The sequence below is a fragment of the Pithys albifrons genome, chromosome 9, assembly GCF_047495875.1.
Source record: "Pithys albifrons albifrons isolate INPA30051 chromosome 9, PitAlb_v1, whole genome shotgun sequence".
In the NCBI taxonomy this organism is placed as follows: domain Eukaryota; kingdom Metazoa; phylum Chordata; class Aves; order Passeriformes; family Thamnophilidae; genus Pithys; species Pithys albifrons.
This window is the reverse complement of record NC_092466.1, coordinates 10,609,721-10,631,528: the sequence shown is the minus strand read 5'-3', so window position 1 is coordinate 10,631,528 and position 21,808 is coordinate 10,609,721. Positions and strand designations below refer to the sequence as shown.

General features: G+C 49.6%; 1 protein-coding gene across 1 annotated transcript; it reads left to right on the top strand.

Annotated features, from left to right (window-relative positions):
- Window positions 1-8,598: 8,598 nt before the first annotated feature.
- ADRA2A (adrenoceptor alpha 2A) lies at window positions 8,599-10,801 on the top strand. The gene has a single exon (XM_071563416.1). The coding sequence runs from the start codon at window positions 8,999-9,001 to the stop codon at window positions 10,331-10,333; it is 1,335 nt and encodes a 444-aa protein (XP_071419517.1). The 5' UTR covers window positions 8,599-8,998; the 3' UTR covers window positions 10,334-10,801.
- The last annotated feature ends 11,007 nt before the right edge of the window (window positions 10,802-21,808 follow it).

Below are 21,808 nucleotides of genomic sequence, written 5' to 3'. Positions count from 1 at the left end.
CAGGGAATCACATGGATTATTTTGCTCTTAAATTTTGTATGGCAGGAATTTCCCTTGGTACCTAGAATGCTTCCAGGGAAAAGGAAAGTCTGAGTTGAAAAAAACACAAGTGGAGATGTATTACAGTGCTTCTCTCAGCCTACATCCTCTAAGTGCTTTGTCCTGATTACACATTACCACCCTTGATTCCCAGATAGGATAAATGTTTCCTGAGGAGAGAGCTAGTTTGTGTTGCTGAAAAGCAACTGACAGTGCTGAATAAGCAAATAAATCAAAAGCTGGTATTTAAACTTAATTTGAGTCTCTCGGGGAGAAAACCAGTTGCACCTTGCAATCTGCAATATCCCTATGCAATATGCCTATGATTGTACCTTGCAGTCTGCACTGTCCCTATGCAATCTGCATAGGGATAATTATGTTGTAGGCAGCGTGGGAATCAGCACAGTAATGATGGATGCAGAATCTGCAAATCCCCATGAGGATGGAAAACCTGGCACTGGAGAGAAGAACCTACCTCTTGTTCTCACCAGATGATGCATGTTTCTCTGGGACTTTGGTTCACTTGGCTATCACCACACAAGTCAGGACGGTGTTGGACCATCCAGCAGACAGAGTTGAAATGTGGGGCAGGCCTGGCCCTGCTGGGGAGGCTGCACCCACTCTGTGAGCTCATTTTGGAAAGTCCCCCTGCAGAAACAAGTGCTCTCTCCTTCCTTTCCACAGAACAGATCCACATGCAAACACTCCTGCCATGTCCAAGTGGGTGGACTGTGGCCAGGGCATGGAAAGGAGACCCAGCCTTGGTGGAAATTTCCCTTTTGGCATGGCCTGATGGCAAAGGGGCAGCCCAGGGAGAAAGCAGCTCTGGAGAGCAGATGAAGGCAAGTTCTCATCAGCATCCCAGGCACTTGAACACCTGTCTGAGTCCACAGTAAAGGTTTTTCCTAGGAGGTATTTGTGCCCCTTTCCAATACCCTTTGTCCTCTACCCACTCCATCCCTGGTTAACAGTTCAGCTGAGGTGGGGAAGGTAAAGTCTCAACTCAGAAGGACTCTGCTCACCATGATGTCTTCCTGGGGGCTTGGCTCAGCCTGTGCCATTAGCTCAGCTGGGTCTGATTGCCAGACCTGGGTTTGCTCTGCCCAGTGCTGATCCTCAGTTATCTATGCTTATTGTCCCCTTGGGAGCTGGGGCTGGGGTGACTTTGAGGAGAGGTTGGGGGCAGGAGAGGAGGCCACTGGTGCCAGGGGCCAAAGTTACAGGAGCCTGGGTGTTACAGCTGGGCTGGGGGGACATCAGGGACACAGTGGCACAGGGTGGGCAGAGTGGTTCATCTGGGATGGGAGTCAGTCTGTGCAGGGGAGTCTTTATCAGGGGCATGGTTTAGAACTGGGGGACTTGCAGGGCTCTGGGTGCTCCCTGTGTCCTCCTCTGTGTCCCCAGCTGAGGCAGCTGTGGCTCTGACTAGGAGGAGCTGGTGCAAAGCGAGATCTCCTTCCAGAGCAGCTGCAGCTCCTGAATGGCTCCTCAGTGTTACTTGCCTTTGCCACTAGATGGTGAAATACGGAACAAGGGAAAACATGGTAAGTCTTGCTGTGTTCCCCAGCGGCCTCCCTCCCTGAGAAACGATGCTGACATGCTCTGCTTTCTGGGAGGGAACCCGGGAATTTCGGACAATTGTCCCCTGGACCTTTTATACATCTCAGCTTTCAAGAACTGCTGCTGCCACCCCGACTCTGTTTTTTTTAGCTCTAGTGCTGCCACCCTGCATCAGTGTAGACGTGGCAGTATGGGTTAGGCACAGATGGCAAACCTGCCTGATGCAAGGATGCAGGGAAAGCTGTCTCCTGCTGTAGCAGCTTGCTTTGGTCTGGTTTTTGAAAGGGGGTATGTGATCTGCTTCCCCTTTTCCATGATGATCTCAACCTGCTGTGAGATCCACACCTTGGCAGGTGGGAATTGCAATCCCTGCTTGGCTGCTCTCTGTTGTGCACTCTCTTTTCAGAGCTGTTTGCTTCATTGGAAGCTTTGTTCTGGCTGCACCAGAGGAGTTTGCTGGGGATGTGTGATGGACCAGAGAGTTAGAGCTCAACTGGGGCACTTCTACCTTCTCAAGAGGGATTGAATGAATACTGTTGACGGCAGCCCGTGGCCCAGAGGTAGCGTTACTGTGTCAGTCTCCAATGGAGATGGTGAAGAACGGCGAAGGAAAGGGCAGACACACATGTTTGGGCCCTGAGGAGTGGAACTTGAACAAATGAGTTACTCCTCGGCTGAGTAATTGAATGTCAGTATCTCCCAGCTGGGAAATTAAATGCTTTAAAGTGAGGGAGTCTCAATTTTGTCTTAAACATAGACTGACTCTGCTCATGAACTTGTTGAGCTGCAGAAACTTGATTGGTTTCAGAGGTTTATGGAAAGTTACTGGTGCCCAACCTTTCTGCTCTCTGAATGCTGTCCTGGGAGCCTCTCTACAGGAGAGACTCTCTCCAGCACTACCTGCTTTCCATAGATTGGTTTGTGTTTGAAGGAACTTTTAAAGGTCGTCTTGTTCACTCCCCCTGCAACAAGCAGGGATATCTTCAACTAGGTCAGGCTGCTCAGTGCCCCATCCAACACGACCATGAACACTTTCAGGGATGGGGCATCTACCACCTCTCTGAACAACCTGTTCCAGTTGCAGGCTTGGACAGCAATTCCCTCTGCAGCTGGCTGGAGCAGTGACCTGCCAGCCCTGGATCCAGCAGTGTGGCAGTGCTTCTTGCTTGGTTATTGCTCGCTGGGGCATCATTGCTGAGGGAGCCTTTGTGCAGAGTGGATCAGGGAGTGCCCACAGGAGCAAGGCTGTGTGGGGGCAGCCTCTGGGAGGGAGCAGGGCCAGAGTTTGTGGAGTATCACCTTCCCTTGCTCTGGCCAGGGCTCAAGGATTTGGCTGTTTTTTCACTGTGTTTTGGCTATATGGTCCTATATGTATAGAAAAGCCCATTGTAGCCTGGTTAAAGGTTTCATGAGAGGCAATGAGTCTGTTCCCTGAGTGAGGGACTGATAGTGAACGATGTGGAAGGTCCTTGTAATATATTAAGAATGATCTATAGGTGGCTTAGTTTATGTTTTACTATGTTTCTACCATTACTGGCTAGTTTCAGGGGGATCCCTATCTTGTGAGCTGGCGTGATGGGAAGCCTGGAGAGGGGAACACAGCTGCTCCCTAGAACTGAGGGATGGCCCCCTGGTGTTTAGTTCTGGACACACTACAGGATGCAGCAAGGAGGAGAGAGGATTCCCAGACAGGGAACTTAAATTAAGAAAATAGCACTGCATAAAAACACAGTCGTGTGTTCTTGGCACAGAGGAACACATGTCTATGAAGTTGAGGGTGCTACAGAGAGAAAATGCACATTTCTGTCTCGTTTCTCTCTCTCTTCTCCCTGTGGCATTGAAGTGCCTGAGGGATACAAGGCCAGTAACATCAGACAGCCAGCTGCTGAGGTTTCTTGTGCATTGCTCCTCCAGCAGTGCCGAAATGAGCCTTTTATTTTGCAGAGGCCGCTGTGACACTGGGCAGAAGCAAAAGAGGGAAAATACTGAATAAATAAACCAGAGGCTTTCACAAAGCACAGTCCCCATGTCTCAGCCTCACCCCTGGCTCTGCCATCTATAATCTTCAGTGTGGAAATGTTTCTCTTGGCTGTTGGTTTACGGCTGTGTAATCAAATCTAGTGGTTGAAATCCATCTGAACAGGGCAGGCAACCTGAAAGGCAGAGGAAAGGCAAGCAGAGCTTTCAAGTTGTTTGCAAAAAGAAAACCCTGAGGAGCAGGTGGTCACATAGGATCCATTTTGAGCTGGTTTGAACCAGCTGTTTGCAGATTGGGTAGTGAAGAACAGCCACCGTAGGTAATATTCAGTGTGTCTCCTTTCTCTTCCCTCTGAACATCTGATACGGTGCATCATCCCTGCTTGCAAGGGGATTAGGTGCTAGCACAGACCACTGCCACAGCTATCCATTTCCTGCTGGTTTATTCAAATAACTACAAAAAGTACATCCAGCAGCTGACTCCAGACAAACTCTGCTGAAAAACATGGCTCTGCAGGAGCCATTGCTATAAGATCTATGAAAAGAGCAAAACCCAAACTCTGAAGTGCAGCAAGGGATGGGGAAAGGAAGGGCTGTGGGTCTGAATATGTGTGTAGAAGGAAAAGGGCCTGTGGTCCCAAAGAACCTGGAGGGGAGGCTGTGACAGTCAGTTTTTCAATTAATTTTAAAAATAGAAGGAAAATAGGAATCACAGCGTTTGAAACACCCATCTCATGTACTTGCTGTATTACTTTGCAGTGGCACCATTATATATCCAGCAAATCCAGGTTTGCCTGCAGAACATCTGTGCCTTTTCCCTGATAGCTCCTATAGTGTTTTTCCTCCTGGGGTTAACACAGTAAAGGGAAAAAGCACTTTTTTGTATGACTTGGGTGCAGCTCTGCCAGCTTGTCCTGAGCCTGCAGGAAAACTGACCAGCTTGAAGTTGCCCTGAAGGGCTATTCAGTCATTAGTCCACAGGGTGTCACAAGCCATGGGATTCCAGTGCCTTTCTCCCAAGGGTAACTGAACAGTCAGTAAAGCAAATCTTCCTGAAAGACACCCTGCTTTCATATATTCAAATACACCCAGTAGCAGGATCAAATACACAGCTACCACAAGGGCTTCCTGCCATGGATATGCAAATACTGCGATCAGTGCAAGTCACAGACCTCCTCACACAAAGCAAACTGTGACTGCTGTTTACCTCCTAATGCACCCACGGCTCCAAGGCTTCCCTCTTCCACGGCTTTTGTCAAGTTGGCACAGAGCTGCTCTTGAAAGCTTCTGCTGAGCAATGATTTCTGCACCTTGTTCCAGCAGTTGCCCCGCTCATGTGGGCCCCCCCCAGGAGTCTGTGCTGCCATGCCTTGAGATGGTTTTAGGTTTGTCCAGCTTCTTTGGGCCTGAACCAGACTGTCTAAAAAGCAAGCCTCAGCCTTTCAGCATTTTACTTACTTTTTTCCCTGCCAGACGCTCACTGCTTTTCTGGAAATAAACAATTCCTGGGGCTGCTTGTTCAAAACACACATTTTTCAGCCTTATTACCATAGCGATTCTTTCCAGAGATTATCTCTCCATATGTGATTTTCTTCATGCTGTGAGCAGCTCCGAAATTGCACGAATGTTTCGCAGCTCCTTCTCCCCGAGAGGCAGCAGGGGAGGGTGGTCCCGGCTCCCCCCGCGACAGCGGAGACGATGCTGGAAGCGATCCCGGAGTTGATGGGCGGAAGAGCTGCATAAACACGGAAGCAACGTGCCTAATTAATGACCTGAAACCAGTCATAAAGGTCAGTTTGTTTGCGGGGGACGCGCTCGAGGGACACGTGCTGAATGCGAACTTCGCCGCCGCGCCTCGGAAAGGGCATTGCTGCCCTCCCGGGACGGAGCTGACGGAGCGGGAGCAATCAGAGGGGATCGATAGCCTCCAGCTTCACTCATTAGTGCGCACCCAGGCTATCCCTCCTTGTCTGGCGAGCCTGGTTCCTCGTGGGGCTCTGCTGAGAAGCCAGGCTGCTTTCCGAAGAAAGGGCAGGCTCCTGCAGCTCTTCGGTGTGTGATGCTGCCAGAGAACAGGCTGTTTTCTGGGCTGTCTTGTCGGGCACTTGTTGACTAAGTTTGAACTGTTGAGTCCTTAAAGCTCATATCAGTGCTGTCAGCAACACACATTCAAAAATGGAGCATCTGGATGCAAGCGCCAGAGGATTGATATAAAAATGTTACTTACTAACTAGTTTTTTTCTCCCGTGAAGCTTTTTTCTACAGTCTTAGAGGGGCTAAAAATTGATGTTTCTTACCGAATCCCAGGACTCTGCAAGTTGAGTCTTTATGAATATTCCAAATTATCATCAAGCACGGTATACACTTGTAAAGATGACTGTGCTGTAGGGCAAGGTGTGCCACGGGTTTTTGAGTGAGATCTTCGGGGTCCTTACCAACCCTCACAGTTTCTGACCATATTTCATCTCAAGAATTGGGCAGAGCCTTGAGATAACCTGCAGAGAAAATCAAGGGGAGACTTGGCATTACTGAATCACTTTGCAGACAGTGCTGAGCACTTCTGGTGTCAATAAAATCACAGAGATGTCACAGGCACAACAATGGTGGCAGTGCAAGGAAAGTGCCTTTGATGAGGCAGATTTTCTCTCTCTCTGAGATGAATACAACACCATCCCAGCTGTTCCCCACTTGCAGAGAATTCTCTTTCTAGCAGTGTTTCTGGAACAAATCCTTTTCTTCAGGCTTTTGGCCTCATGTGTTCCCATCGTGCTCTTTGTCCCAGCAAAGAGAACTGATCAAAGCTCTGCTTTTGCAGTGTGGTGACTTAGGAGAAACGTGTTGGCTGGGTTTAGCTTCAGGCAGACTGAGGGTGTCTAGCTACAAAAAGAGACAGAAAATCAAGGCAGTTGATTATGTTTTGTCATTTAAATCAGTTATCTGCCTGTGGTGGGGAAAACAGAGGCATGGGGGGAAGGCAGGGTGTTTCCAGAAAGGGACCAGCCCAGGTCTGGAGCAAAGCATCTCAGACAGTGCCTGGTGGCCTTAGTGCCAGGTGCACTGTTACAGGTGAGGTCAAACTGGTCACAGAAGGGGTTATCCATGCAGGCAGGGCATGGCCTGCACACATCCCCCCCCCCCCCAACCCCAAGTCATTCTACCCAGGCATTGACCAAGGAAGCTTCTGCCAGGGGTGATGCAGATCCCACATCTGAGGGAGGGGGAGACCCTCTGCCATGAAGAACACCATCCTCCTGCAGAGCACACCAGTGCCATACAACCTGGTGAAGACAAGACTCGTTCACAAAGTCCAGCATCGCCTTGACCTCCCACTGGCCTTGCTATAGCCTTAGGTGAGTCCTTCATCCTTGCAGTGAAGTCTGTGGTTACACATTGCACTTACTCTCATATAGGGTTGTTTTGTGTGGGCATATTAGTCATCTTGGGTTCAGTTTATAGGTTTTAAGTCACTCTCTGCACATTGCCCTTTTCCCAGGCACACCAGTGTGGTGGGTGTTGCACTCCCTTGCTCAGATTGTGGGATTCCCCCCCATTTTCCCAGCCCTGTGCTAGTTTCAGAGGCTGTGCTTTCTGGCTCCCAGACCCTGTCTCTCCCATTCCTGCTCCTCCTGAGCATAATTGCTCCTGGGCCTGGCTTATAACACAGTGTGTGGCACAGGGACAAAGATGACAGGGCTTCCTCCATCTCGCAGAGAAAATACATTCATTGGCCTGAGCCTCCAGCACGGCAATTAATTGAGAGCAGCCTGAATCTGGAGCACCAAGTGAGCATCATTAGAGGCTGTGAGCAAGAGGATCAGGGCTGGAGTCTGGGTGAGTGATCTGTCAAGGCTGAGAGCTGGCAGCATCGGGGCTGGGCGGGATACCCGGAGTGTCACTATTGCTCCTGTGCCGTTACAAAGCTCCCATGCTGCTGTTGCAGCCATGCAGGTGGATGACTGCCAGCCCCGGCGCTGTCAGGGAGCATCGGGGGAGGCTTTCCAGGTGTAGGGCACCCTGCGGGACAGCTGCCTACCCAGACCTGCGTCCTCTGGGGAGAGAAACGGGGAAGACAACGCGGGGAGTGGGCTAGGAGAAAGTGTGCTGAGCCTGTGCTGTGGCGTGGGGACCGCCCTGGGTGCCCGTGCAGCCGGGTTTGAGCCTGGTCCGAGGCGATCCTGCAGCGGGAGGTTGCCCCCATCCCTCGCTGCTCTGCCACCCCATCCTTGCCTGGTCGGAAGCGTGTTCCTGCCGTCGGGGCGGGATGCTGCGGCGAGGAATGCTCCGCACGGGCCGGCGGGTGCAGTGAGGCACCGCGACCACCAGGTGCCACTGCCCCGCCGCGCTGCCCGGGGCCGCCGCGCGCGGCCCTCGGGGTCCCTCCGTCCCGGCGAGGTCCCTTCGTGCCGGCGGGGTCCCTCCATCCCGGCGGGCTCTCTTTGTCCCGGCGGGGTCCCTCCGCCCGTGGGGTCCCTCCATCCCGGCGGGATTCCTCCGTCCCGGCAGGGTTGCCCCCGCCCGCGAGATCGGCAGCTCAGCCATGCCCGGCTGACACGCGGGGCCGTGGGGCAAGCGCTGCCGTCGGGGCTCCCCGCAAGCACGGCCGCACACCCGGAGCGGAGCCCGTCGGTCGACACGCAGAACGGGGCGGCAGCTTTCACCGTCTCGCAGCCCGGCTCCCCCGCGGTGGCTGCGCAGCCGCCCGCACGGTGGTCACCTCCACCCGCCCCTCGCACGCCCATCCCCGCGCACAGTGGGAGCCGCTCCGCGGGGCCGCTCCTCTCCCCGGGCGAGGAGCCGCGTGTGGCGAGACCGTGGGACGGGGGACCGCGGGGCACGAGGGGCCGCGGGGAACGGGGGACCGTGGAGCACGGGTTGCGTGTGTGTGCGCGGAGGTGCCGGGGGGCGAGCGGGTGTGCGAATGCAGGTGGGGCCGATCGGAGAGCGGGTGCGGATGCGTGCGGGGAGCGGGCGGGCGTGAGAGCCGAGCGAGGGGACCCGTGGGAGGGGCGGTGGAAGCGTGTGTCCGTGCTGGGGCGGGGGGTGCGCAGTGTTGAGTCTCCGTGTATGTGTCTGTCTGTGTGTGTGTCTGTGCGTGTGCGCGCACCGGGGGCAGCTCCCCACGTGGGGCTGACGCGGCAGCCCCGGCCCGATCCGGGGCTATAAAACTGCTCGGCGACGAGCGAAGCAGAGCAGCCGCGGCCGGCTGCAGCCCTAGCCTCGATCCGCTCGGCCCCGCCGCGCTCGGAGGGTCCCGGCGGCAGCGCTCAGCATGCGAGGTGGGCGCCCGCAGCCCCCCGGCCCCCAGAGCGCCCCTCCGCCCCGGCCGGTGGCACAGTAGGAGGCGGAGGAGTCGGGCTTGGAGCCGGGCGCGGCGCGGGTGGAGCCGGGGCGAAGGGCGGGGGTATCCGCGCAGCCGGCGTTGATGTTTAACCTGGAGCGCCCGTTCACGGAGAGGGGCCACTTCTTCTCCTCCATGGAGTACCAGCGGCAGCTGGAGGAGGAGGAGGGCTACCCGCCTCCCGGCAACAACGGGACCTTCAACGACAGCGGGGCCGGGCCAGGCTGGGGCATGCCATACCCTCTGCACACCACCATCACCCTCATCAGCCTGGCCGGCTTGCTCATGCTCTTCACTGTCTTCGGCAACGTCCTGGTCATTATTGCTGTCTTCACCAGCCGGGCACTCAAAGCCCCCCAGAACCTCTTCCTGGTCTCCTTGGCTTCGGCTGACATCCTGGTGGCCACACTGGTTATCCCCTTCTCACTGGCAAATGAGGTGATGGGATACTGGTACTTTGGTAAAGTGTGGTGTGAGATCTACTTGGCCTTGGATGTGCTGTTCTGCACCTCCTCCATCGTGCACCTGTGTGCCATCAGCCTCGACCGTTACTGGTCCATCACACAAGCCATTGAGTACAACCTCAAGCGTACCCCACGCCGCATCAAGTGCATCATTTTCATCGTCTGGGTCATCTCAGCTGTCATCTCCTTCCCACCACTCATCTCCATCGAAAAGAAGAGCGGGCAGCCAGCTGACCAGGGGGTGGCAGGGTGCAAGATCAACGATGAGAAGTGGTACATCATCTCTTCTAGCATTGGCTCCTTCTTTGCCCCCTGCCTTATCATGATCCTGGTCTACATCCGCATTTACCAGATAGCCAAGAGGCGAACCAGGGTACCACCGAACAAGCGAGCAGAGCGCCCTGAGAAGAAGCAGAATGGCTTGACTGACAAGGAGGAGCTGCCAGCCACGGCGCAGCTCAATGGGGAGAAGGCAGCAGGAGGCAGTGGTGGGCAGGAGGGAGAGGTCAATGGCATAGACATGGAGGAAACCTCTTCCTCTGAGCACCAGGAGAACAACCAGTGTAAGAAGTCAGAGAGACCATCGAGAGGAAAGACCAAGACTAAGCTGAGCCAAATTAAGCCTGGGGACAGTTTGCCCAGGAAGACAGAGGAGGAGAGGAACACCAAAGGATCCCGGTGGAAGGGCAGGCAGAATCGGGAGAAGCGCTTCACCTTTGTGCTTGCAGTGGTGATTGGGGTCTTTGTCATCTGCTGGTTCCCCTTCTTCTTCACCTACACCCTGACGGCAGTCTGTGAGAGCTGCTTCGTGCCTGGCACCCTCTTCAAGTTCTTCTTCTGGTTCGGTTACTGCAATAGCTCCTTGAACCCCGTCATCTATACCATTTTCAACCATGACTTCAGGCGGGCCTTCAAAAGGATCCTCTGCAGGATAGAGAGGAAAAGGATTGTTTGAAGGACCCTTTGCTATGGGCAGCACTAATCAAGACTTTGTAGGAGAGTAAAGCATGTCTCTCTCAGGCTGTGCTTGCATGGGATGGTTTCCTTCAGCTCATGAGCAGGAAGCCTTTAAAACCTGAGATGAGCCTATGGAAGTGCTGGGCAGCAGACGTGAGAAGAAGCAGGCAAGTGGAGGTCTGAGCCATGGCATTTGACTTTTCTGGGGAAGGATGGCCTTTGACTTGCTTGGTTTATTTTGTTAGTTTTTTTTTCCCTTGCCAGAATCTCTCAGTGGATATTTTCATGACTGCTCAGTTTGACTCTTTAAAGACAAACACTGTGCAGCTCTGTGAGATGAACAACAAAGAGAGAGTATGCCACACCAGAGGTGTTGGCTTTTTTATTTTGTTGTATCTTTTTTTCCCATGTTGTATATGTAATGAATTTTGATCCCCTTGTAAAAATACAGTATTGTGTTCTTGAATTTGAATGTCTTAATTTTTGTAAGATAAGCAGCTTTGAAACTGTGAATGCTTTAATTATCTTTGAACCTTAAAATTCTCTCTCTTCCCACCCCCTGAAAAACCCCTCACTCAAAACCACTGAACAACCAGAGCCATCTCCTTACCTGACAGTTTGATAATATTATCAAAATTTCCAGAGTCTTGTCATTTTTTTTATTTTGGCTATAAAGCTTAGGCTCACAGACCTCACCAGACTGTCTTTTTTTGTTGTTATTTTTTTTATATCATACATGTTTCTGTTTAATTGCTGTGTTGCCTGTGAGATAATACAGCTGAGATGGTAACTGCCGTCTCATTACTCATTAAAGCAGACCCTGGTGGAGCGGTGCCTTTGCTGTGCAGGCAGGGATGTCCCAGGCAACAGAGACTATCTCCCTTGCAACGTGAGGCTTGGGACTCAGCCAAGCTGCCCACGAGTTAATCTTGTTTGATATTATACCAGTCTGCAGCACCGAAATGTGTTCGATGGTCACTTGCTTCCTCCACCTCAACTGTAAATAGATAACATTTCAAAGCAAATAACAGGGCTCTGCATATCACGTTATCTCATTGGTGTTGATTTGTGGTAGTTTAACTCCTGTAGGATTTCCTGCAGAGAGGAGGGGATGTCTGCACAGAGGCCATTCCATCTTTCTGAATTAAGAGAGAAGAGTTCAGATTTTAACCTGCCAGTCTCATCTTTCCCAGGAAACATGAAAGCATCCCTCTTTCAGTCTCATACAGGACAAAACTCTGAAGTGGGAAACTTAACTGAAATTTTCTCCAATATTTTATAGTGTAATTATTTTTTATTGTCTAATTAAGCTTGATTTATTTTTTTCCTTTTTAAAGTGTAAATATTGTAAGATTAGGGCAGGAGAGAGAGTTAACACTGCTTTTACACTCTTTCCTGAAATGGCTTTCAACTCTTTCTGCTAAAAAAAAAAACAACAAAAAAAAAAGAAAACCAAAACAAAAATGAACAGAACAAATCTATCATCCTTGTGCCATGAATAAATTTCTGGAAAACATTTATAGGAAAAACTTTTTATTTATAACAATAAATGAGTCTGCAAGTCTTTTAATGTTATGAAAACAGCTTTATCAACTACTGACAAGTCATAGAAATTGTTTGGAGAAAGCAAAGTTTGTATAAGTTTCATGTATAGATGAATTTGCCTTCTTTGGAGTTGTATGGTGCACAGGAAGAGACTAAAATACCTTTTTACTTTTGAAAAGTGTTTTGTTGATTTTGCTCTCTCTTTTGACTTTGTAATTAACTCCAAGGGTCCTCAGATGCATCTTGGGACCTGGAGAGCAATGTTTACATTCACTTGCATTTTCAGAACTGATTCCTCAAGAGGTGAGGAAAGCAAATAAACTGTGCTTTAATGTATAAAAAACCAAAACCAAACCACAAGCAGAAGTTGCTATAATGGATGATTATTTTTATTAAATAAAAGAGTGTTTACAAACCAAGTGTGAAAACCCTCTGGACAATCTGTTAGCTGCTTTATTTTATTTTAGTGTATTTTATTTTCCAAACTGCTCACTGATCCTCCAGCAGCTTTGGTCTTGACATTTTTTAACGAACGCACTGGGAAAAGCACTTTGTGTTTTCTGAAAGGTATTGTTAGCCCAGGTGGGGAACAATGGCTCCGTTCACTGTGCAGTGGCATAATAACAAATGAGTCCTTAATATTTCCACCCCTCTTTTGTGAGAACGTTCATGTGTTTCTCAAAGAAAAGTGCTCAGGGTTTGAGAGTGTGATTTGCTTCCTGGAAATGCAGCCTGGCACTACTGCTGGGAATGCCTGCTCTGATGTGGCATTTACAGCTCTTGAGTTCTGAAAGTTTTTAATAATTAGGATGCAGATGGGATTAGAAGTGATTAGGCTGGAAGGAAACATTTCTTGATGTATGCAGAAGTGTCTGTCTGCGTGGGGCTTTGTTTCCAGACCCCAGGAGCCAGCTGGTTGGGCTTGCCCTTACACCAGAACTGCCAAGACCATCCCAGCAGGAAGTGATGGGGAATCGTTCTCCCGTCAAATGTGGAACTGCTTCTCTGAGGCTGCCTGCCTCCATGAGGTTGCGAGGTCTGCTCAGCTTCAGGTTTGCCACAACTGCCAGGTAGCTCTAAAGGTGAGGAACACCAAAGGTGTCCGTCCTGTGAGTGCTTTAGTGTGTGCTTTGTTTTGCCCAGCAGCACAAGGAACTGTTTGGGAGCTTTGGCTCCTACTTTTCCCACTGTTGGTTTGCTTGGAGTCACCCTTTTTCCCTAGTGTGCTTCTTATTTGAGAAAATGAGTGACTAGAGCCCCTTGTTGGAGCTACTGGTCTCACAGCCCCACCCTGCCAGTGCCACTGAGGCTGCTGCAGTTGGAGGTGCTCAGCAATCTGGGAGAGGGGCCAGGGCTGGCAGGCAGCATCACTGCTGGGAATAGAGCTCCTGATGTTGGCCCACAGAGGAACATCCTGCTCATCTCATGGTGGCCCTTACAAGTCAGAGGAGCTTGATTTGGGTAGAGTGTCCTCCTTCCACTCGCTGGTCTTGGCTGACCCTGTGGCCATAGAGTGTTTTACAAAGCAGACCCTGTGGGAGACACTGGGTCAATGCCTGAAACAGGAGGTGATCCAGCAGCCATTTATTACATTTGCCCCATCCCTCTGGCTGTCTGAAGTCCTTGCAGCCAAATCTTGATTATGAACAGTAGAGTATATTGGTGGTTTTGGGGCTGGGAGGCTGAGTCTTTGCTGGGTTTTCAGTTGGTGAAGCTTTGCACAGCTGAAATGCCTGATTGCTCATGATTTTCCATCAAAAGTAAGAGTGAGGTGCAAAACCCTGAAATAATGCCTCCAGAGCTGTGTCCCTCCCGCAGCCTCATGCCTTCATGGTTCAACCCAATCAAATAACATACTCACAGGGCTGTTTTATGTGGGGGTAGTGGCTCCCTGCATCTGACAGAGCAGAACTGCCTGTCTGTCCTTGTGTCTAAACTTCCTACCTCCTGCTGCCTTTCCTGTCTTCTGATTAAGGCTTCTATTTCATTTCCCCTGACCTGTTGGTCATTTTGGTGTCCTGGACCCTCTACAGCTGCTGGGGGTGGGCGTGTCCAAGTCACAGTGGCCCTCAGGCACTGTGGGTTGTGTGGTGGAGGCGCTGGGGTGAAACCACTGTTGCTTTCCCTGTGGTGGGTAGGATCTGGTCCTGCTGCTGCTGAGCCAGAGGTCATGTTGTTGCAGGCTTCTCTCGGATGCTCCCCCTGGCTCTGCCATGTCCAGCTGTGTCTCGCTGTGGGGCTGAGCCCTATCACCCTTGACAGGGCCAGATGCCCAGTTCTTCCCCTTTCCCCTCCCATCTTCTCCCCCACAGGTGGAAGTTGCCTCATCGCTCCCAGCTCGTTCCCTTGCAAATGACACATTAAGGGATGTAATGAACTTTGATTGTTTTTTATAACCTTTTAGTTTGGGGCTGAAAGGTTAATGGTGTGAGGGTGGGGAGGGGCACTTGCTTCCCCTGCTGGGTGAAGCCATCCAGTCTGGCATAGCAAACACTGGGCAGAGATGCCACTGGCAGCTTTGTGCTGGGAGACATTTCTCCACCACTTTCCTGTGTTGGGTGACCCTGCATGCCAGCCCTTGTGTGAGGAGCCCTGAGGAGAGAGACAAAGGACCTGCAGGAAGAACTTGGTGAGTTGGTATGGTGGGGCAAATGTCTTAAAATATCACCTGGGGGTGAGATGCATCAGCATTAGGGTTGCCTTTGCAGAGACCTGTGGCTGCCTGCCTAGGGCTTGTCCCTGACCTGCTGAACCTACAAATATATGCATTTGTTCCTGTGAGGTTTTGGTCCCTGTTCTCTGGGGGACAAGGAGCTGGTTGCATAGAGGAGCCTCTCCAAAATGTTCCAGCAAGGGAGGAACTTGGCCTGAATCATTCTGCTTTGCATAAAATGAGTTTTCCAGACCTGGAGAAGCCTCTGTGAATTTCAGTCTATGTCTGTCAGCCTTCCTGTTCTGTAAGTACTCCCAGTCCCACCCTGCATCCCCTTCCCCAGCGTTTGGTTCCCTCTGAGTTGAGTGGCTGGCCATGCTGCCTGTGTGGCTTTTATCAGTTGAAGTTCTTTGTCTTATAACTTAACATTCCCTGTTCTTTCACCACTGGAAAAGTTCAAAGTCTGTCAAGATTGCTCCTTTATTACAGCCAGTGCCCTGGCAGCAGCTCCACTTAGAGCTCTTCTTGGAGTTCTCACCACCTCTAGCACAAGCCACTCTTTGCAGCTGGTTTATAAGAACATCTCTATGACTTGTGAAATATTGGTAGCTGTGATTGCTGTGCCTTATCCCAGGGTGTAGAAATGGAGTGAAGAGAGAACAGGGTTAGGGTCAGCCCACCCCCGCATTAGCCACTAGTACTCACTCAGCTCACAAATGCTCCAGGACTGGATCACAACCCCCACGTGAACAGGAAAGGGTTTAGTCTGAGCCTTGGAAAGTCCAGGTGAAGTACCAGCAGGGGGTCATGCTGCAGTAACACTGCACAAGGCCACAGCACACTTCCACACATCAAGCCTGAGCAGAGGGGGTGGTAAACAGGGCTGTGAGGGGCACCAAAACCCCTGTCTTCTTTGGGTCAGACCATGGCTGGTCCCTGGAGGGAGGTTTGATCCAAGCAGAGGAGGAGGAGGAGACCTGCTGCTGTGTGACAGGGGATAGTGGGAGGTGTTGAATGGAGATGCTTGAGCTAGCCATTCAACATCCTTCCTTCCTGAGGGACCTACTTGGTCATTTAAGTTATCCCCTAAGAGAACTTATTTCCCAAGAAGGACCATCAGTGTGTTTGAGGGCAACATCTTACATCCAGGTGCAAATGGATGAGATGGGTCTCAGCACCCAAATCCAACATGAGGACAAACTGTAAAAGGGAGCAGGAAGGCACCTCCCTCACTTGAGCGTAGGTGTCATCAGCAGAGGTGTAAACTTGCTGGCTTAAACTGGCTTAGAACTGCTTAAGCTGGCTCTAGGTGAGTGCGTTAGTGTATTGTCAACTCTGTGTTGGCTAAGTTAAGAGAGAACATCTGTGCTGGCTTGGATCTAAGGTCCTGCTCTTCTTCTGTGGCTCTCATAGTGGTCTGTAGCAGATTTTAGGGAATAGTGAAGAGCAAGAACCCTTCCCAAGAGGTTCGGGGGTCATTAGGCACTCTGGGATTTCCTGAGGCCAGCAGTGCCTTCTGTACTAATGGAGAAATTCCACTGACATGTGTTTCCTGTCAGCAATGCTCTGCAGAGGGAGGTCTGGATGCCTTTCAAAAACATGTTTGAGTCAAAATCAGCAACTGGGTCGGTGTGAGAGTAATGGGGTGAACAGGTTTTGTCAGGAGGTGAAAGGAGCTGTCTGAGCATGCCTGTACTCCTGCATGCAATGCCTTCTACATTTGGCCTGTATTGGTTTGGGCACTGCCCAGGACATTGCACTCGCAGAAGCAGCCTTGAGGTCCTCCAGAGCTGTATGACCTGCTGCAGGGTTCACTCCCAGACATGAGAAACATTTGTTTTAAATCAGCTGCTACATGGAGGAATTGATTGCTCCTTTGCTGATTGAAATAGTTGTGTTTTGCTGGACCATGAGTTTCGGGCCTTTTTCTTGTTTGTTTTTTAATTGCTTTCTACAGGAGGAAAAAAAAAGAACCAACTTCTCACCACTGGACATCTCTGATAAAATAATTCTTGCTGAAGGCTGCTTTGTCTTCATCTGTGCATGTCGAGTTGTGAAAAACTTTCATCTGAAGATTTAAAACCTTAAGGTGTTACTGAAAGATTTTTCAAGTAAAAACATAAAATGAATGTATACATAAATATTTAAGACACTGCATCCAACCTTTTGCTTTTCTGAATTGACTGAACTTTTTTAAAAACAGAAGTGCTGAATTCTGGACTTTTATTACCAGTATAACTTTTACCACCAGGAAAACGTAGACAAACTATTCCTCTTGCAGACCAAACCCTGCACGATTGGGCCCTACGTGTGGCAGATATGATGGCTTGGCTGCTGGGATGCTGATTTATACCGTGCTGGAACCCACACTTTCCCAGCAATATTTCCTGCAGACATGATCCCTGAGTAATCCAGTGACAAATTCTCTATGTGTAAAGCTGAGTTTGTTCTTTGTTTCATGATGCAGATTTTTGATCCCTGAAATGGCTCCTTGAATAAGGTTTGCCATACTGAGTTTCCTGTCAATTTAAGTATGGCTGTGCCTAATTCTGTGCAGCCTTTCCACGGCACAAACACAGCCCTCCACGTAGTTTGTCTCTGCTGTGTGGTCACCCAGACAGGGCACACTTCTACAGGGGACTCCAAATGCATCACTAGAGTGATCACTTTTCCCCAGGGAATACCCAAAATACATAGCAGTGACATGACCCCAGTCAACCAAGTGGCCAACATTAAAAGACAGTGAAGTCTCCCTGTTTCTCTTGGTTATGGGTTTGACCTGTAACCTAAGCACAACCCAAAGACTTAAACTTTAGAGTGGTTAGTCAAGAGTAATCCTACATTTATTATTTTCAAAACATCTTGTGGCTTTAAGCCAGCCTCAAAATTTAGTGGTGCTAGAAGAGTTAAAACAGCCAGTTTAAATCTTTTGCTTACTTTGAAAGATTTACCATTGCAGGGCCTTTGGCGTTGCTGTCTCAGGATAATGAAGATACATCCGATACGTTTTGAACAGCAATATAATTACTTTCATCAACACCAGTCAGCGTTTGGGTGAGATGGCTTTGAAATCGTGCAGCAGGGAAGAAAAGCAAAGCTAAATGCTGCTCTGCTGAGTTGGGCACACACCAAATAGAGCAAGGTAAGCAGTGTTGGATGCAAGGCAATCTTTCATGACTGTTGGCTCTACGGGGCCCAATTAGAGAATGTGTTCTGGCTGGTATGAGTGGGGTTTGGTCCAAATAGAATTTCCTGTAGTAAAATAAGATGGTTGTAGCAACAGATGCAATGGTGGCAACCGCCTTTAAAGCCCAGTGTTAATTGGTTTAAATCCTTTGCATTGCAAATGATCTGCTTCTGTTGTAGCTGTTGCTCATTGTTCCCAGAAATGCCTGTTCCTGACCATTCTTCTGGGTGATGTGTGAGATGTGCAGCTGGCTCAGGAGGGTGATCAAGGCACTAGGAAGCAATTGACACCAGCCACATCCATCCATGAGGGGCCTGGGTTTTATTTGCCCTAAGCCCAACAGCATTTTTCATCACCTTATCTTCATAGATTCCTATTGCTAAGGATGCAACAATGTCTAGGAGTGGCAGGAGGGCACACACTTGTGGAGTTATAAGTGAAGTCCATAGAAAATGAGATGTGGTGCAACAGGGTGCGGAAATGGTTGATGTAAACCAGATGATGCAAAGCTGTAAAGAGATTCAGCCTGAAATACTGCGAGGCAAACAATCCACCACAGCAATTCCAGTAACTGACAAAATAAAGATAGGACCCACCCCTCTTACTACTTGCCATCTCGCTTGGGACTGCACAGACTGACATGTTCAAGTTATCAGATGTTTGGAGAAAGAGGTGAATTTTTAGCTGTTGTTTATTCAGACCAAGATTTAATTAATATTAAATAGATTAAATATTTGATGAAATAGACTGAAATTAAATATTTAGCTCCCTCTTCCCCCCAGAAAGCAGCCCCAGTGGATGTTTATGTGGACAGTAAAGCTAGAACATCTTCTGAATGTCAGAGAGTGTTCAAAGATCAGAGTTACATGGAAGCATCATCTGTGGATAGGAATTAAATTTTTCTTGGAGCCTTGTCTTTCTCAGCCCGTGTGGGCGTATGGTCCTCCTTCCTCTGGGCTTATTCAGCCACCTTCTGCTGGGACCTCAGTATCACCCCTGCTCTCCTGCCACGTTCATCTTCGATGGGGAAAGATGCTTCATGGAGAAGGATTTTCTCCCATGCTTCTCATTTCTCAGGGCAGTGTGCAGCCAGACACAAACTGGAGAGCAAACAGCATTGCTTCATACAAAATAGCTACATCTCACCTCTTGAAGAAGAAAACATGTAGAAAAATGGCATCTTACCTGAAGGAGAGCACCTAATTCCCCACCAGTTGTGCAGGCTGGTGCTCCCATGAGAGCTGAAGTGGGACCACTCTTCTCAAGCCCTGCTGGCAGGTGAGTCTGGTTTGCTGAGAGTCTGCTGGTGTGATACAACAATTTAAGTTGGGAAAGGCCTTTAAGATCAAGTCTAACCAATAACTCAGCACTGCCAAGTCCACCAGTAAACCATATCCCTAAGTGCCACATCTACACGTCTTTTAAATATCTCCAAATAAACCAGAATATTTGGATTTTCACTATGAACTTCACGTACAGTCTTGCAAATTAGTCATGGGCTGCTTGGTGCCTGCCCTATCACTTGTCAAGCTGGTCAGTTTGTGATGGTTGGGCTCTTTATTGTCTGTTATTTTGCTATTAAAATGAGCTTTGCTTCCCCCTCTGTGGTCCCCTGCAAGTCTCCCTTTGACAGGCCTTGACTTGTTTCATACAGGGTTTATCATCTTTGGAAGGATCAAGACCTTGATCTCTGCCTTTGCCATCCAGTTCCCCTGCTCAAGCCTCTCTATGTAGCTGTCAGAAATCAGCAGCTTGGTCCTGGCAGTAGATACTTAACTAGAAATATTCTTGCTGTCAATATCCTCTTGCCAGTGAGTGGAGATTGAACAAATGACCCTTGGTTTGGTCCAACCAAAGATTGCTTGGAGCTGCAGTCCCTGCTGCCTTCCTGCTGGCAGGGTTTGATCAGTCCCAGTGCTGCCTGAGCCCCAAGGCCATAACCTTTGCTCTTCTGGCGCCTCTGCCTCTGACTGGAAACAGATCACTGTCCTGGCTTCCACACACAGGCTTTCTGCCACATCCCTCATAGAGAGACAGGACTTCAGAGCAGCTTGTGCTGCATCTAGGACACCTGGAGTCTCCTCTCCTGGCAGTGTGGTCCTGTGGGCAACCCCAGTCACATGTCCAGGGGGCTAGTGATGGGAGATGACGGACACTGGAAGGAGCTGGGTTGGGGATACATTCCCTTTAGTTCCCTTTAATTTTTAGTTCTGGCACTGGTGGGTTTTTTAGCCAGTTTTGCTTGGTTTTGGAGACAGTAGGCTTGTTTTAAAAGTATGTACAATATCCTAGCAGGATTTTTCTAAATAAAAGTATTGTCATTACCCATCAATATGACCTGTATGTTTAGACAAGACTGAGGGTAAATACAGTGCTCTCATTGTCCAACAGACCACTTTGGTCTATGGGCATGTAGAGTATTTCAGAAGCAATAGCAAAGTTGTGGCTTGTCTCTCTCACTACCACCAGCATCGTGTGGGGATGAAGCCAGTGCAATCCATTCAGAATGGTTAAGTGACTTGTTAGAGGTCGAGTGAAAAAAGCTGTGGTAAATTTTAATAAAAGATGGTTTTAAATAATGCAACATGGGCTGGTTGAAGCTTAAGAGGACCAGAAAGCAGATCATTCAGCTTGGTGTAAGGCAGTGCCTGGCCAGCTTTTTGGCAGAGGGTAAGGCAGACCTTTGTTGAGGACCTCTGGGGGGGTCTTGTGCTGTGTTTGCATGTTTGCCCACCCCCTTGCTAATCTTGCTGTGGTTTTCAGGGACTGGTAGGGGATGGAGGATTTGCTGCCTGATCATTGCTGTGGCAATTGGTCTCTGGTGTCTTTAGAGTCCATTTCGGTTCCCTGCCCTTGTCTCTGATTCCTGCTAGGAGGAACATAACTCCTGTGCTGGGGAAGGGATCCCTGGTCTGGGTGGGCTCATGAGGCCATGCTATCCATGAATGTCCAGAAGGCAGGTCTGCACCTTGCTGGTGGTGGACAAGGAAGCCTGGACTCAATACTCACAGAGGCCCATGGTAATGGTCCTTGCTTGGGCTATGTGGATCTCCAATGCTCACAGTCCCCTGCAGACACCTGGGGAAGGAGCCAAACCATGTGGCTCCCTGCCTTACTCTGCTCTCCTGTTCCTATGGGTTGCCTGAAGCTCAGCACCAGTCCATCTGCCTTTCCTTGCCTCTCCTTACGATACTGCTGTAACAACTCACTAAGCTCAGCTCCTTTTTCTAGGAGTCTGCTGAGAATACCCAAACAAACCTGTCTTTGTGTCACGCCTCTGTGCTGCTGAATTGCCTAGAGTTTCATTGGCAGCAGAGCCCCCACACCCATGAGGGGATGCCTTTTCTCTTGCCTTTCTCAGAGGCATGTAAACATACCCAAGCAGAGAAAATCATTTCCAGAGCAGATTTCTGAGGGCCCCCACAGAAACACAAGCAGGTCAGCACCTGGCAAAGTCAGCCCTTGCTGGCAGCTCTCCTCTCTGTTTGATGGATTGCACCAGGCACTTCATCTGCATTTTTAACTTCGAGGGACTGGTAAGGGCAGACTCTCTGCAGTGTGAGCAGGTCTTGGAAGCTGCCCTCTTGATCCACGGACATCAGTGGCACCATGCAAATTATGAATGGACCTGCTGTCACCGATATATTGCCCTCAGATTGGGGCTTCCTCAACTGGGGAAGAGAATTAGGTATTGGCTGAGCTGATTGTATTTTTGCCTTGCGACACAGAGAAAGGCACATGCAACAGAAGCCCAAGAGAGTCTGATTAATGTGTTTCTAGAATCGGATTGTTTAATGCAAACAGCTTTAGAGATATGACTAAAGTAGGAAAAGAAACTTGGAAAAGACCCCATTTGGGATAAAAGCAAAGAAGGCTATTTTTTGCAAATACCAGTATAGCTTCTTCTAAATATAATATCTTGGATGTCTGTTCGAAAATGAGAACCAAATGCGATTCTGAACGGTCTAATGCAATCTGTCATTTCAGAGGAGGAGGGATAGGGACCTCTCATTGGAGGCAGGGGATGTGCTTGCAGGCTCTGAGATGTGGCAGAAAACAGTCTGTGCAGAATCCAAAGCCCCCAGCTT